Source organism: Neovison vison, chromosome 11 (genome assembly GCF_020171115.1).
Source record: "Neovison vison isolate M4711 chromosome 11, ASM_NN_V1, whole genome shotgun sequence".
NCBI classification, from domain to species: Eukaryota; Metazoa; Chordata; class Mammalia; order Carnivora; family Mustelidae; genus Neogale; species Neogale vison.
The window spans coordinates 68,702,892-68,717,080 of record NC_058101.1 but is presented as its reverse complement, the minus strand read 5'-3'; the positions used below and the strand labels follow the sequence as shown (position 1 = coordinate 68,717,080).

The window sequence follows — 14,189 nt, the reverse complement described above, 5'->3', positions numbered from 1 at the left end:
GGACCAGCAAGGAGCCCCGCCTCCTGGCAACCCCAACCATCAGCACACCATGTCCAGAAGCAGGCATAAGACCAGCAACCGGGCCATCTGTTCGCTTGAGGGCAGAACCTGGGCAACGTGAAGAAGAGCTGGACCCTCTGGGCACACACAGCCCTCCATTCCCACCTCTGTGACGTACCCCCAACCCACTTGTAGCATGTACTGGACTCCAGCTGGAAGGCCCCCATCACACTAACTCACGCTGAGGGAACCAACAAAAGGGAGGGAGCCTCCAGCTCAGAGGCAGGGGCACAAGTCAGGGGACATGGAAGCCACAGACACTTGGAGGAGGGAAGGGTGGGGAAGAACATGCTGGGAGAACACAGAGCAGGCCATGCAGCCAGGAGGCCTGCTCGGCTCCAAGCCAGCCCCAGGAAGGCCACACGGCTGGCCCTTGGGAACACCTGGGGCAGAAATCGATCATTTGCAGAGGCAGGGCGGCCAGGATGGAGCCAGACTGCAAACAGGCACCTGCAGACATAGCTGCCAGGCCGTGAACAGAGTAGCTACAGATGCAGGGTCCCCAAGGTTGTCAAAGGGGGTTCTGGTGGAAGAAGTTGGCTTGAAAGGAGATCAGCATGACCAGGCCGCATGTGGACTTTGAGGGTCATCTGCCAGGATCTCCACCCTCTATCCCCAGCAGCCTATGACTGACGTGGCAGCACTAGCTTCCAGATAGCCTGGTCCCCACTGAGACAAGGTGCCGGCAGCTCTCAGACTGTGGGGTCTGCCCCCGAGATGTGGCCAACATGGCCCACGTTTACACTGGCCCTTCACCACGCAGTCTGCGCCCAGCCCTGGCCAGGCACCAGCACCCCTCCGTGTGCAGCAAACAGGTGTGGGGCAGGCTCTTATCTTGGTGCCCTGAGAACCTCCCTCCATGGCAGCTGAGGCAGTCCCACACATGGGACGTTCAGGGAGGCGTCCAGGGCCCACAGGACACGGACACAGAGTGTCCAGGGCATGGGAGAGCTGAAGGAGCCAGGACATGGCTTCCACAGCCCAAACACTGAGAGCTGGGGGACGAGCACTGGGGCACATCCTGGCACAGCCTTCCAGAACTTTTCCAGGCATGGCCACACAGAGCTCAGGTCAAGGAGAGCATGGCTCATTCACCAAACGTGAGCAGAGTTGTAAGGAAAACAACTGGCCCTGCCTCTCCCTCTCCTAACACCAGAGCTGTGTCTATGCCTCCCAGCCAAAGCCCCCACTCGGAGCCCTCCGGCCCCCTCCAGCCCCACGGCTCCCACCATGGCTGCCCTATTCCCCACATACTCTCCTCCTAATGGGCTTGCCCTCCTGCTCGCTACCTTCGAGGTGTGCCCTCATCCACCTGGGCCATGGGCCACACCAACAAGTGACTGACAAAGGGGCCACAGGCCTCCACAGGGCTGGAAACTGAGCCAGCCACACAATGGGTGGTGATGCCTGTGTGGCTGCCCGCAGCTGTCCTTCCATGCTGCAGAGAACCAGTGCTGTCCTGACGGCAAAGAGAGAGGACGCTCACATTCTTCCCCAGCTCCCTGGACCGTCAGTGTGCCAGTTCCACTGAGTTCTGGCAGTCTGAAACAATCCAAGCCTGAAGAGAATCCTGGGGACCCCAAACGTGTAGCCCATCTCCTGCTGTCAGGCCAAAAGCCCTGAGAGAGCAGGATCTGGGTGCCCTATGTATAGTAGGGATGCGGTCACCCCAGAGGCCAAATGGTGGGCACGAGGCAGGGGTTACTCACCTCCACTGTATCCACCACTGCTGGAGCCCCCAGGAAGGGTTGGCCCTCGGGATGGGACAGCATTTCCATAGCCTCCATTCTGCTCGAGGAGCTGCAGTGATTCAAAGTGCAAACAGTCAACCTCCCCAGATGCAGCAAACCTCATGGATGGGGGCACCTGTGAGCCCCAGGCGCGTCTGCTACCACGTCCACCCAACTCTCCCTGATGTGCTGAACAGCCAAGGGGAGAACCTCCCAACTCTGAGCAGCACACTTGAACCAAAGACCACACAGACAAGGGGGCTGCACACACGCCTCGGAACACGGAGGGAGCGGCTGAAGAGTCTGCCCCACTCTGCAGGTGCTCCCCGCTTGCCCACCACAGGCCCGGCTCGCGGTGACATGGGATGGCAGACCCTTGGGATGACACACCTGTGGCCTCCATCAGCAGTGTGGCTGCCACAGAAGGAGGGTGGGGGGCTGCGTCTGTCACAAGCAGAGCCCAATGCCAGTGCTGGCTGGGGCTTCGACCCCAAGCCCGCTGGATGCTCGGAGCCCCTGGCAAGGTGCACAGCCCAACCATGTGACCCCAAAGCCCCACTGGGGGCGATCCTCAGCTCCCCTGAGCTTCCACACTTATTCACAAGTACTTGGCAGCACACTTCAGAATTTCTGGTGGGGTTTTACAAGATATTACCAAGATCAAGCTTTACTACAGCAAGCTCAAGAAATAAGATATATTTGCCATCACTTCTCCTGAGTGTGACAAAATGTCTTTCTCTGTGACCTGGTAGGTTGTCGATGCTGATCCCCTACAGACCCCCTACAAACCATGCACACGCCCACCAAGTGTGAGGCAGCCCACACCTGTTAGACGGGCCAGGTCTTCTCCTCGCCGAATCTCTATCTGCTTCACCAATCTCTGGAAGAAACAGAACATCCCCTACCAGGACCCTCCACTTCCCATGACACCTTGTAAACCCTAATGAACGCTGCTCAGTATTGCTGAGGCAGTGTCATGAAGAATGTGCAGATGCTACATGGTTTTTCAAAATCCTGTTTCCACACCCCCTACTTAATGACATGGTACACCTCTGCCTACAGCCCTCCTCCTGGGTTTCAGACTCTGCTCCTGTTCTCGGTCTCAGGGGAGCTGTGTCTGTTGCACTGTGGCAGGCTGCCTTATCATGGGGAAGACTGGCTCATTGCATGACCAGGCCCGCATGGCCCGGCCCGCATGGCCCAGAGAAGAACTCTCCAAAAGGGGTTCAATGTTTGCACAAGCAGATCCCAGGTTCCAGAAGCACTGACATCAGAAGATGTGCAGCGGCCCACCCACCAGGGGCTGTGTCTGTCCAGCAGCACCTCTGTCCACCCTGTGGTGAGGTCCCAGGGGTGCACATGGAGGCCAGCTCGCCTACCGATCAGACAGCTCCCCACACCACCAGCCAACCCTCTGCCAACTCTTGGGGGAGCACACATCTCCACCTCCTGCCTGGGCCCCCAGGCCTGGGAACAAGCCCAAGAGATACAGGCTGAGCATCAACCCCCAGCATCCCACAGTTTGCTGCCCCCATCCCTGTGACCCCACAGAGCAGCCCACCTCTCTTCAGGTACGAAGCTCCCTCAGGGAACTCAGATCACCCCAGGCTGCGAAAGCTCCCCAACACTCGTGAGCCCGATCAGGAGCCATGTCTCCTGCCCCAGAGCAGACAGGGCCACTCACAAGACCATCCGGACCACAGCATCACAGGCCACACCTGGCAAGGCCCCTACCTCAGTGATGGGAGACTTGGGGTTGACGTTCCTGGCTGCCGCAATCTCCTGCAGCTGGTTGACCAGTTCTGTGATGGAGAGCCGCTCCTCGGGGTTGACCTTCAGCGTGGCACCTAGGGCACAGGCAAGGGGGCTCGGGCCAGGGCTGGGGACAGCAGTGTTTGCTCTCCCCGAGGACACGGACTCTGGAAGCCCCTTCGTTCACTAACACCAGATTTCATGAGTGAGCGAACTAGAACACAGACCAAAGCCCCAAAATGGCACAAAGTTACCAGAATGGACCATTCAAAGCACCGAGAATTCACAAGGGGGATGAGCCCGGGGAAAAGCCCCCATCAGGGGGCCACGACACAGCCGCGAGAGACAGGGGACAGACAGGACTGAGAAGTGACAGAAGGTGTGTCCCTCAAGGTCCCTGCCTGTGGGACTTACGGATGAGGTCGTGGAATACGGAATACCGGGTGTCATTAGGGGGAATTGAGAACTTCCCGTTGACTATTCGAAGTTTTGCTCCATCCTCAAAAGGATGCTGCCGGAAGCACAGCAAATACAAGATGCAGCCCAGGGCCTGTGGGGAGAGCGGAGGTGAGGGGTGTGCAGGTGGTGGGGGTGGAGGGGGGCAGGGTGGAGGGGAGGGGTGCACAAGTGGTGGGGGTGGGGGTGTTGAGGAGGGGTACAGCCTGTTCTGGGGTCTGGATCCACAGCCCAGGACAGTCAAGACCCAGCTGACCTGTGGAAGATGGAGCCACACCCTGATCTGAGTTACGGGTGGCCGCAGCCCCCTTTCCACCCTCCTCAGGCGGGAACTACCAAGTTCTGAGTCATGAACAAACAACCACGTCTTATTTTCGCATCGAAACCTAAAGTCCTCCACGCCAGCCTCTGGGGCTGACAGGGCAGCTGTGGGAAGGACTGGCCGAACAAGTGCACGAGCTACAGCAGCAGGAACACAGGAAGCAAATGTGCAGGGCCGTGGGGCTGTCCCTTCCTCCTGCTGCTTCTCCCTGGAGCAACAGATGACAGGGAGGCGGCGGACCAATGGGGCAGCGCGGCCCCCACACACATCCTGCTCTCACTGAGAACAAGCCACGCTCTGAAGCACAGGAGAGGCCAAGCCCTCAGCACCCACACCGTTTCCCTGTCCAGCTCCGTGTGCACACGGGTGAGTCCTCTAGTCCAGACATGCCGAGGGCACCTGTCTGGGATCAAGACCGTTTGGAAAGAAGACACCATGGGCTGGCGCTATCATGAGAAACAGCTCTCACACACATCCTACCGACTCCCATGCTTCAAGGGCTCTCTGCACCACTCGGTGCAGATGCTCACATCCACAGCAGGGCCCGAACTCTGAGCCCTCAGGGGCAGCCTGGGCCTGAGGTGCTGCTGTCCCTGGTCTTAGAGAGGTAAGGCGGGGCAGCCCCAGGCCACTCAGGGCAGCACTCCCCAAGTTCTGCACCCTGATGCTGGACCCCAGGAGGGACACAGTCAGGCATAATGCCCCTGCCATGAAGGTACTGCCACAGGGTTTCAGAAAGGTGAAGGGAGCAGGGTCACCTAGGCATCAGGGCCTGGCACTGACTCTGACCAGTGCCCGACCGGCCTAGCACTCCGACTGGGATGGCCAGTTCAGTGGCATGAACGGCCACTCCAAAGAGGCTCTGGCCAGGACAGCAGATGTCCTTGCATCCGGAGGGTTCAAGTCCCAGCCTGCAAGCAGCAGATCTGCCACAGGAGCAATGTCCCAGACACAGCATCCCAGAGGGCCCTGTGGGATGCCGCTGAACGCGGACATCCCTCAACTTTACTCAGTGCGTTTCTGCTGACGGCACTCACAAGTGACTCTTATGAAAGCAATGGGAGAAAAAAACGAAGGAAGGGGGCTGCGGCCACCCGTAACTCAGATCCGGCGGGAACACAAGCAGAACAGCAGGCTGGACTCTGTGCCTGAGGGCCCCCTGCGCACCCACAGGCAGGGTGGCCCGGGCACCACCACAGCGCAGCCTCACCCAGATGTCCTGCTTCTCGCCAATTGGGAAGTTCGAGTACAAGTCCACCATCTCCGGCGTCCTATACATGGGTGTGGTGTTCCTGGTGATCTGAAACAGACACATACACTTCAGAGAAAAGGCCATACGCGAGGACGGCTCCTTACTCTGCATGGCTGCTGTGACGCCTTCCAGAACACACTGCAGGATGTCCGTGAACGACACTCCTGACACACCACTGTGCTCCACTGCAACGGCTGGCCGCTTGCCTCCCTCCTCACCCCCGCTGCCGCCTGCTCTGTGGCCTGCTCTGTGGCGCCTTGGTGCTCGCTGGAGCGGCCACACCAAGCCCTCACTGTGGGTGTCCCAGCTGCCTGGCCCGTGGGGAGTCTGGTCCAGGGCCGTGGGTTGGGTCACATATGTCTGCGAGAGGATGTGCTATTCCAAAAGAAGCTTTCTGACACGTTCTTATGGAAGCACTTTCTCTCACGGGAGAGAGAACTAAACCAAATCTACCCAGTTGGCCAGGTGTTTACATCAGGAACATTGAGATCCGAGTACACAGGGTGGGACGTGGGATGAATGAGAGGGAGGCTGGCGGCACAGCACAGCGGAGGCCCACACATCCGGCGAGGACAGGGTCTCAGTGCACAGTATGCACAAACACCAACCACAAGGCCGCAGACTCCAAGACCTCCGCAGATACACGGAAAGGACGATAAACTGCTTCCCGCCCTCAGGTCTGCTCCTCAAGAGCAAGGCCCTGCAGAGGCTGGCCTCAGGTGGGTTGAAGGCGCTTGAGCCCCGTGGCCAATATGGGGCCATGCGCATGGCCTGTAACTCCTGCAACTCCTCAGGGATAAACGAGAACATGATCAAAGCAGCTGAGGGCCTCGAGCAGGCCATTCCTGAAAACCACGCTCCTGCACTCAGGAAGGATTCACTCAGAACACCACGAGGCAGGCGAAGCTGGGGGCACCGTCCAGTCTAGATGAGGGGTGACAGGGGCAACCACACAGGACACGTCACCCAGGGGCACACTTACAGTTCTGCGCTGGTATGCGTGTCCGATAAGCTTCCGTTAAAACCCCGATTTCAACATCTGGATTTAGTCATAGACCCAGCCACTGTGCATCTGGGCTCACCTCCAGAGACACCCACATGAGAACCCACACAGGGGCTGCTCAGTGTGCTGCTGTCTCTAAGTCTGCAGAGAGCAGGACATCAGACACAGCCTGACGGTGAGCACAAGGTTCTGGCCAAAGGGCACAGGGTCTCACTGTCGAGGGACACAGGTGCACGGACCCAGGAGAGACCATGAAGGAGAAAGAGCAGACAGAAGCCAGAAGAGCATGTGGGGTGCACAAGGGGACCAGGGACCTGGGGATGCACACCCATGTGCTCATCCCTGCAGGAGGACAAAGAGGGAAGTGTGTGGGCGATGGGGGAGCACCCTGCTCTCAGCTCAGTTCTACAAACCTGTGACTGCTCAAAAGGTCAACTCTATCAGTTAAAAAAAAGAAAAATTGAAAAAGACACACCCAAATGTATTTCAAATGAGTAACAAAAGCACTTGGAAGGAGAGAGACCGAATCCAAAGCCCTTGGTCTGGGGTGCAGACTGGGGGGAGGGGGCATGCAAGAAGCACACATGGAGCCGGCATTCTCGCCAGGATACGTGTGTTCTCTAGCAACACTGGGACTCTCGCACGTGCGGCAGAATGACAAGTGGATGCATAAGGGATGATGCTGGGCCACTCACTGGGAAAGAGGGACACACAGATGTGGGGTGGGGCAGGGAGCCCACCGGACAGGCCAGAGTGGAGGTGCTGACTCAGAGGCGTGACTTCTAACAGAAAGACACATGTGTAGGTCTGCACACACGTGCCCACACACCTGGAGCTTGGTCTGTGACACCATCTCCCGCTCCAAGGTGACAGCCCTCCTCTGAGGAACACAGATGCCCAGGCTAGACGGGATCAGCACCTGCTGAGATCAGAATATCCTGCTGCTCCAGAAAGTAGACAAGGGCTCCAAAATGATGGGAGAGTGTCAAAGAACACAGGGCCAAGTGTGAAGCAAATCTGGGGCACTTTGGCACCAAAATAACTTAGGATTCCCCATGAACCATGGAAAAAACGGGAGCCCCAAGTCCCTACAAACGGTCAGCACATGAGGGGCGGGGGCTCCTGCTATAGCAGGGTGGGGTGTGTAGCCGCTGCAGCACACAGTGGGGTCAGGAGGGGACAAAGGCTGAGACTTATAGCAAGCAGACACCCCTGCCCCGCGGATGGAAGATGGAAGGAACCACCACCCAAAATAGGGGTGCATGAGACTTGGGGGTTGGTCGCACACTTCTGAGGGTCTACTCACGTCCGTGAATGGGGCAGGACTCAGAGCGTGTGAGGTGGTTACTAAACCAACCCCCCACCACACGGGACCAAGGGACCCCTTCCACGTCTCTGAGTCACTGTGCCCTGCCAAGCGGCTTGAGAACAGTCACACATTTGCACTTTGCTGGGAACAACTGTCTTATAAATATTGTCACACAGAAGAGGGAACGTGCTGCTTTGGGGTGATTGGACCCATCTCCCAACTGAGTAATGAAGCGTGAGAGGACAGACCCCCTTCCTTTGATGAGCACAGTCCATCTAGGAACCTGTGCCCTGACCCCTGACAACCTAGTCTGAGCCCAAAGTAGACAATGGTGGACTCCAGGAGAAGCAACAGCTGCTCTGTGCAGATCTGACCCCAGGCGAGCTTCTGGTAGGACAGGTCCTGACGGGCCGAGTGGGTGGCATGCTGGCTCAAGGCCTCTGCCTCAGGCTCTTTCCCAGTAGGCTTGCCTTGATGTCCCCGCAGTGCGGCCTCAGCACCTCCCCAGCCCCATCAGTCCTTGTAGCTCCTGGTGTCCTATGTTCTGTCCGCGTGTGCAGTTTCTGTGAGCTGCTCGTCACAGCAGAAGCCGCCACGAGTGTGCAGTGCCAGGGCTTCTGAATGAGGGCACACCATGGAGCCCTCCCACCCCTTCCTGCAGCCACGCGTGCTCAGGGCACACTCACCAATCCCCTCTGGGGTCTCCTGCAGGAGCCCCGGAGGTTTAACTTTAACCAATATGTATTTTTTTAGGTAGCTGGATTTGGGATGGTGACAAGGTTCTTTGAACGGATGGTGGCATCAGCCGAGCAATCATGAATATGCCTCATGCCACTGGAACACAACTTAACAAAGGTTAAGACCACAAGTTCTACACCACATGTCTTTTACCGCAATACGAAAAAAATACAGTTAAAAAAAGAAAAGCTGTGGGGTGCCTGGGTGGCTCAGTGGGTTAAGCCTCTGCCTTCGGCTCGGGTCATGATCTCAGGGTCCTGGGATCGAGCCCCGCATCGGGCCCTCTGCTCAGCAGGGAGCCTGCTTCCTCCTCTCTCTCTGCCTGCCTCTCTGCCTGTGATCTCTGTCAAATAAATAAATACAAATCTTAAAAAAAAAAAAAAAAAGCCATAAGAAGCACTTTTGGGATGAGATAAGTGATGGAGACATGAGATAACCCTCAAATTCGGTGTTTCCCAGTCCAAAGACAGGCCTGGGAGGTGAACACCAGGGTGTGACGCGCCTGTCTTCACAGGGCACAGCGTCACAGGAAGGAGATGCAGGTGGAGCAGACCAGGACGCAGGCCATGCCTCCCCCAGCTCCCCCCACTCACCTCATCCTCTACAAGGGCCCGCCGCTGGGCGCTCCAGCTGTAGTCAGGGTAATGCGATATAGTCGTGGCACTGCCAAAGTCACAGAGCTTGATGGTCCCTTGGTTACTGAGCAACAAATTTTCCACCTGCAGAATCCCAGAAGACATTCCTTATGAACTTGGGCTGCAGAGACCCTGGCTTGGGGGTTGCTGGAGAGACGGGACGGGGCTCCCCAGAGCAGAGTGAGGAGCCTTCCACAAACAGGAAAACACAGCTTTGTAACTTCTTTCTGATCCAAATCAGTATGTGTACCTTTTAAAAACACATAACTCAGAAAAATAAAAGGAAAAAAGTTAAAATCAACCGCAAATCAAAGATAACTCCAATCAATAATATACACAAAAAAGTTTAAAACAGTTAGAACATCAAAAATTAACATGCCATTTTAAAATCACTTAACCATGAATGTGCCTCATGCCGCTAGAACACAACTTAACAAAGGTTAAGACCACAAGTTCTACACCACATGTCTTTTATCGCAATACGAAAAAAATACAGTTAAAAAAAAAAGCTGTGGGGTGCCTGGGTGGCTCAGTGGGTTAAGCCTCTGCCTTCGGCTCAGGTCATGATCCCAGGGTCCTGGGATTGAGCCCCACCTTGGGCTCTCCCCTCAGCAGGGAGCCTGCTTCCCCCTTCTCTCTGCCTGCTTCTCTGCCTACTTGTGATCTCTGTCTGTCAAATAAATAAGTAAATAAATCTTAAAAAAAAAAAAATTAAAATCACTCAACATATCAAGAACCCAGGAAGAAATCAAACAAAAGATACACAAAACACCTCTACTCAGAAAATTATAATTGAGATAAACTCTTCAAGTCTAAAAGCGACAAGGAACTGGACCATATTCTTAACATGACAGGCACAGATCCGCTGTGGTTGCCCCAAGGCAGGCCCCAGTCTATGGGCCAGGATCATCTCTGGCCACTACCGGCTTCTGCATGGCCTGCACACCTAGGTGGTTGAGGAAACTTCCCTTCTGTGACATGGGTGCTTCCGCAGCATGACCTGCATGGCCGTGCCAGCCTGCTCCTGCAGCCTGGTGTACTATCCAGCAGGGCCAGCATGCAAAGTTGACATGTTTCAAGTCGGGCCTTTTATAGGAAAAGCCTGTCAAGCTCACACTCTGGGAGACAGTCAAGGAAATTTCAATCAGATTCTGGAAAGGTTTTGGGGTGGAACCTGACAAACTAATTCAAAAATTCACATGGAGATACAAATAGCCCAAAAGAGCCATGTGGCCCCCAAGAAGCTCCATTAAAGAAGACAGAGGAGCACAGGGAGCAGGACTGACAGCCCCATAGGACATCCACTGGGCGCCAGGCCCACGTGAGGTCACACAGGCACAGGACAGCCATCCAGGCAAGGTCCTGGACGGCCACCTACAATGGACCAAGGAAGACCTGCCCTGACACGCAATGGTGAACTCCAGGTGTCTCCAGGACAACATGCCTGGGGGGTGTCAACTCCTCAGCAAGTCACAGAAGCTCCCCATGAAACAAGGAGCACTCCATCAAAGACACCTGCCACTCAGGGCAATGATGCCAGCTATGGTGTGACCACACGGGGCTCCAAGAAACCCAACAGGAAATGACACCTCAGGGGAAAATCAGGCAAATTCTTCCACAAATTTTTCCTCCCCAAAGAGGAAATCCAAACCTCAACACCCTTGAATAGATGCTCACTAATGGAAGGAAAATCCAGCTGAAGTCCATAAGCCACACCCACACCGTGTGCCAACACCAAGGGTCGTCAGCAAAGCACAGGCACAGGGGCCTCGATGCGCTGCCAGAGGCAACATCCCATGAGGGTGCAAGCACCTTCCATAGCCAGAGCACAGACAAGAGCAACTCAGGAAGCAGGTGTCAAGCAAGTGAGCCGGCTCTCAGAACACACGCACCGAGCGAGGGCCTCACCAGATGGCCAGACCTTGGAGCCATAAGGCTGAGCCAACAGCCAGACGCCAGTGCTACACTGTGGCCTGCAGTGTTGGACGGAGCCATGCAAAGGAGCAAGACAGGAAGAAAGACATGTGCCCCATGGCTTCTGCCATCCCCCATGTCACACCTGCCCCTCTGTAGAGCAGCATGCGACGACTCCCACGGACAAGCCACGGAGACTGTGGGCCTCTGGCGAACACACAGCACTGAGAAGACAAGGGATGTCCGAGGCAGGCCAGCTTCAATACAGAGTCTTTATTAGTTTTACCCTCCTGGAGTTCCCGCCCACCAGCACATGCATTAATATGCAAACCAGGAGTCTTCACGCCACATGAAAATCCACCAGCCATCCAGTCGAATGAGGAAGGCCCCTCCAGGCAGCAGGGAAGGGATGGCTGGCATGTGGGCCTGCAGCCACCTCGGCACCTTCAGGACAGTCATTCCTGACCCCAATCTTCTATAAAGGGTTGGGGGGGCACCTGTGAACCTCTCAGGTTCAAGGAACAAAAGGAGAAGTTCAGGGTTGTCTAAAGTTCAAGTCTAAACAAAAATGCTGCCCCACACACAGGGTGCCAGTGCCTCCCTGGATGCACGGGAAGAGCCCCCCTGGCCAGAGCCAAGGAGGAGAGGGCGCCATTCCAGGCCCACTAAGTGAGAGACACATCACACCTGAAGAAAAATCTGGGAGAGCTGGCCACAGACCAGACAAGAGATGATACTAAGGGATCGTAAGGTTCTTCAGCAAATACAACCTGGTCCCTCAAGATGTGGGCAGAGTTAGGATGGGAGCTGCGTGGATGCCCGGCAAGCTTCCCCAAGCCTGGACTTCACCAAAGACACAACAGGGGAAATAAAAAGAAGGCCAGAGAAGGCCCCTGCAGCACATACAATGTGGAAAGACCTCAGAAGAACAGAGGAACTCCTGCTACTCAAAAACTACCTGATGGACAACAAACAAGAAAGAAAAAAGGAAAAAACATGCTGCCTGAAGAAAGTACTGACTCCATACACAGAAAAAAACCACTCCATTTCATTAACAGTCTGGAAAAGGGAAAATCATGGCACATTGCCACTCCCCACAGCGGGCACCCTGCTGGGGCTTCTCAGAAGCACGGTTCCCCAAGGGAAAGCAACCTATGAGCGCAGGGCGGGATCCTGCAGAGCCTTTGCCTGGGGATGGATCGTTGAGGGGCAAGGGCATGGACAACCCAGAGGGGAAGCAATTCTCCTCCTGACTCAAGCAGGTGGAAGGAAAGGAGCCTCGGCCATGAGCACCCCAGAGTCAGCTGGAGGGCAGGTAGGTGAGGTGACGGGCACAGGAGGCACGAAGCCCCAGGCCCAGGACACTGCAAAGCTGACACAGAAAGAGGGCTCAACCCTGCTTCAATGGAGAAGCTTCCAGAAACCTGTTCTAAAACTACTATATCCCTCTTCTCTGGAAAAGCCATCACAGACTGCCAGCCAGCTGGACACCCTGACCAGGGGCAGGGGTGCAGGCCTGCAGGACGGGCAGGACACAGTACCTTGAGGTCTCTATGGATGATGGGTGGCTTCTGTCTGTGCATGTGCTGTACCGCTCTGCATGTCTGGTAGAAGATCTTCAGAACAGTATCGCACGAAAGCGGCCCTCTAGATTCCATTTTCTTTAAAAATTCCACCAGCTGCCCTGGAAGACACAATCAGATTCACATCACCACAGAGCTAGAAACGCTGCCCCCAGCCTGGCAGCAAGCTGGGCGGCCCCCCTGCCACCCCTCCAGCCCGCTGCAGCCACCCCTGGAGCCCTGAGGCCGAAGCCACACATCCAGAAAACCCCACAGAGGGACCACCACCAGGATACAACGAAGTTCCAGAGCCTCCTCCCTGAGAACGACACCCACACAGCATATGAGCGCCAGCTAACAGTGCAAGTGGTGTTCATGGCGGACCTTGGGCCTTGCGCGGTCAGGCACAACATGATAGATCCGAGCACACAGATCCTGGACACAGACACCCTCTCAGAGCGCTATCTTTCCAAGCCCATGAGCGGTAAACCTCGGTCACCACACATCCCTCACTGAAGGTGCAGACTGTCTGCGGACAGAGTGTGGCCTGGCAAGTGTGCTGGGGGCTCAGACCTGCCCAAGGGGCTGGGGGCCACGGACCCTGCCCTCCCTCAGGGCTGTCACCTGGGGGCTGCTTCCCTGCAGCTGCTTTTCCTTGTCACTCTAGCCCAGGGAACTGCCATCCTCAGACCCAGAGCAGGGAAGCCAGGAGACTTCAGTACGGGGCCCGCTAACTCTGCCACAGGCAGGGTGATGGCTTCCTCTGTGACCACGTGCCACCTCTCCACTGGGAACACCACGTTAATGCCCCTAGTGCCTGCCTCTACGAGCTGCCTACACACCACATGTCTCAGTACTCTAACCCTAACCCTACAGCCCTGTTCCTACCTCTGGCCCCCTGCCCAGAGCCTCTTTCCAGAGCCCACCCTCTCCTGAGTCTGCACTGCTCCCTCCTGGCTCCAGGCCCCAGCTCCTTCTGTCTGCTGGGCACATTGCACCACGGGGACCCATCCCCTCCATGCAGAACGAAGGTTGTTACCACCCATACAGGTCTCATCTCCTGCCACTCCCCCCCAACAGACTCCCCTCCAGCCACAGGCCCCAAGACCTTTGCACATGCCGTACTCTCAGACAGAATGTTTTTCCTCTCTCCCTGCCTTCAGCTCCTGGCTCATACATCAGCTTCGAGGGAGCCATCTCTGCTCAGCCTAGAAATGTGCACACCCTTTCCCCAGACTCTTCTCTGTGACACATGGGACTACCCAGCCCACTTGGATTTTGCTTGGGGTCTGTCTGCTTTGTCTGGGTGAGGCACTGAAGCCCCATGCCTGCATGCAGCCATGCCAAGGAATGCAGCTTCCAAACGTGAAGTGGATTCTAACTGTTCTGCAGATGGCAGAGTGGTGGCTCAGGACCCGCACACTCCTCCCCAGTGACCTATCTGCCGTGGAGTCTT

At 56.3% G+C, this 14,189-nt stretch overlaps 1 protein-coding gene across 10 annotated transcripts in view; it reads right to left on the bottom strand.

The window, feature by feature from the left end:
• GAK (cyclin G associated kinase) overlaps positions 1-14,189 on the bottom strand; it is a 55,878-nt gene that overhangs the window by 25,814 nt on the left and 15,875 nt on the right. For all 10 annotated transcript variants that reach the window (XM_044267988.1, XM_044267989.1, XM_044267990.1 and 7 more), the window contains 6 exons: positions 12,713-12,855; positions 9,216-9,341; positions 5,531-5,620; positions 3,957-4,092; positions 3,525-3,637; positions 1,770-1,860 (listed from right to left, as the gene is read on the bottom strand). In XM_044267988.1, the coding sequence (XP_044123923.1) occupies positions 1,770-1,860; positions 3,525-3,637; positions 3,957-4,092; positions 5,531-5,620; positions 9,216-9,341; positions 12,713-12,855 (699 nt within the window). The remainder of the gene's footprint in view (positions 1-1,769; positions 1,861-3,524; positions 3,638-3,956; positions 4,093-5,530; positions 5,621-9,215; positions 9,342-12,712; positions 12,856-14,189) is intronic.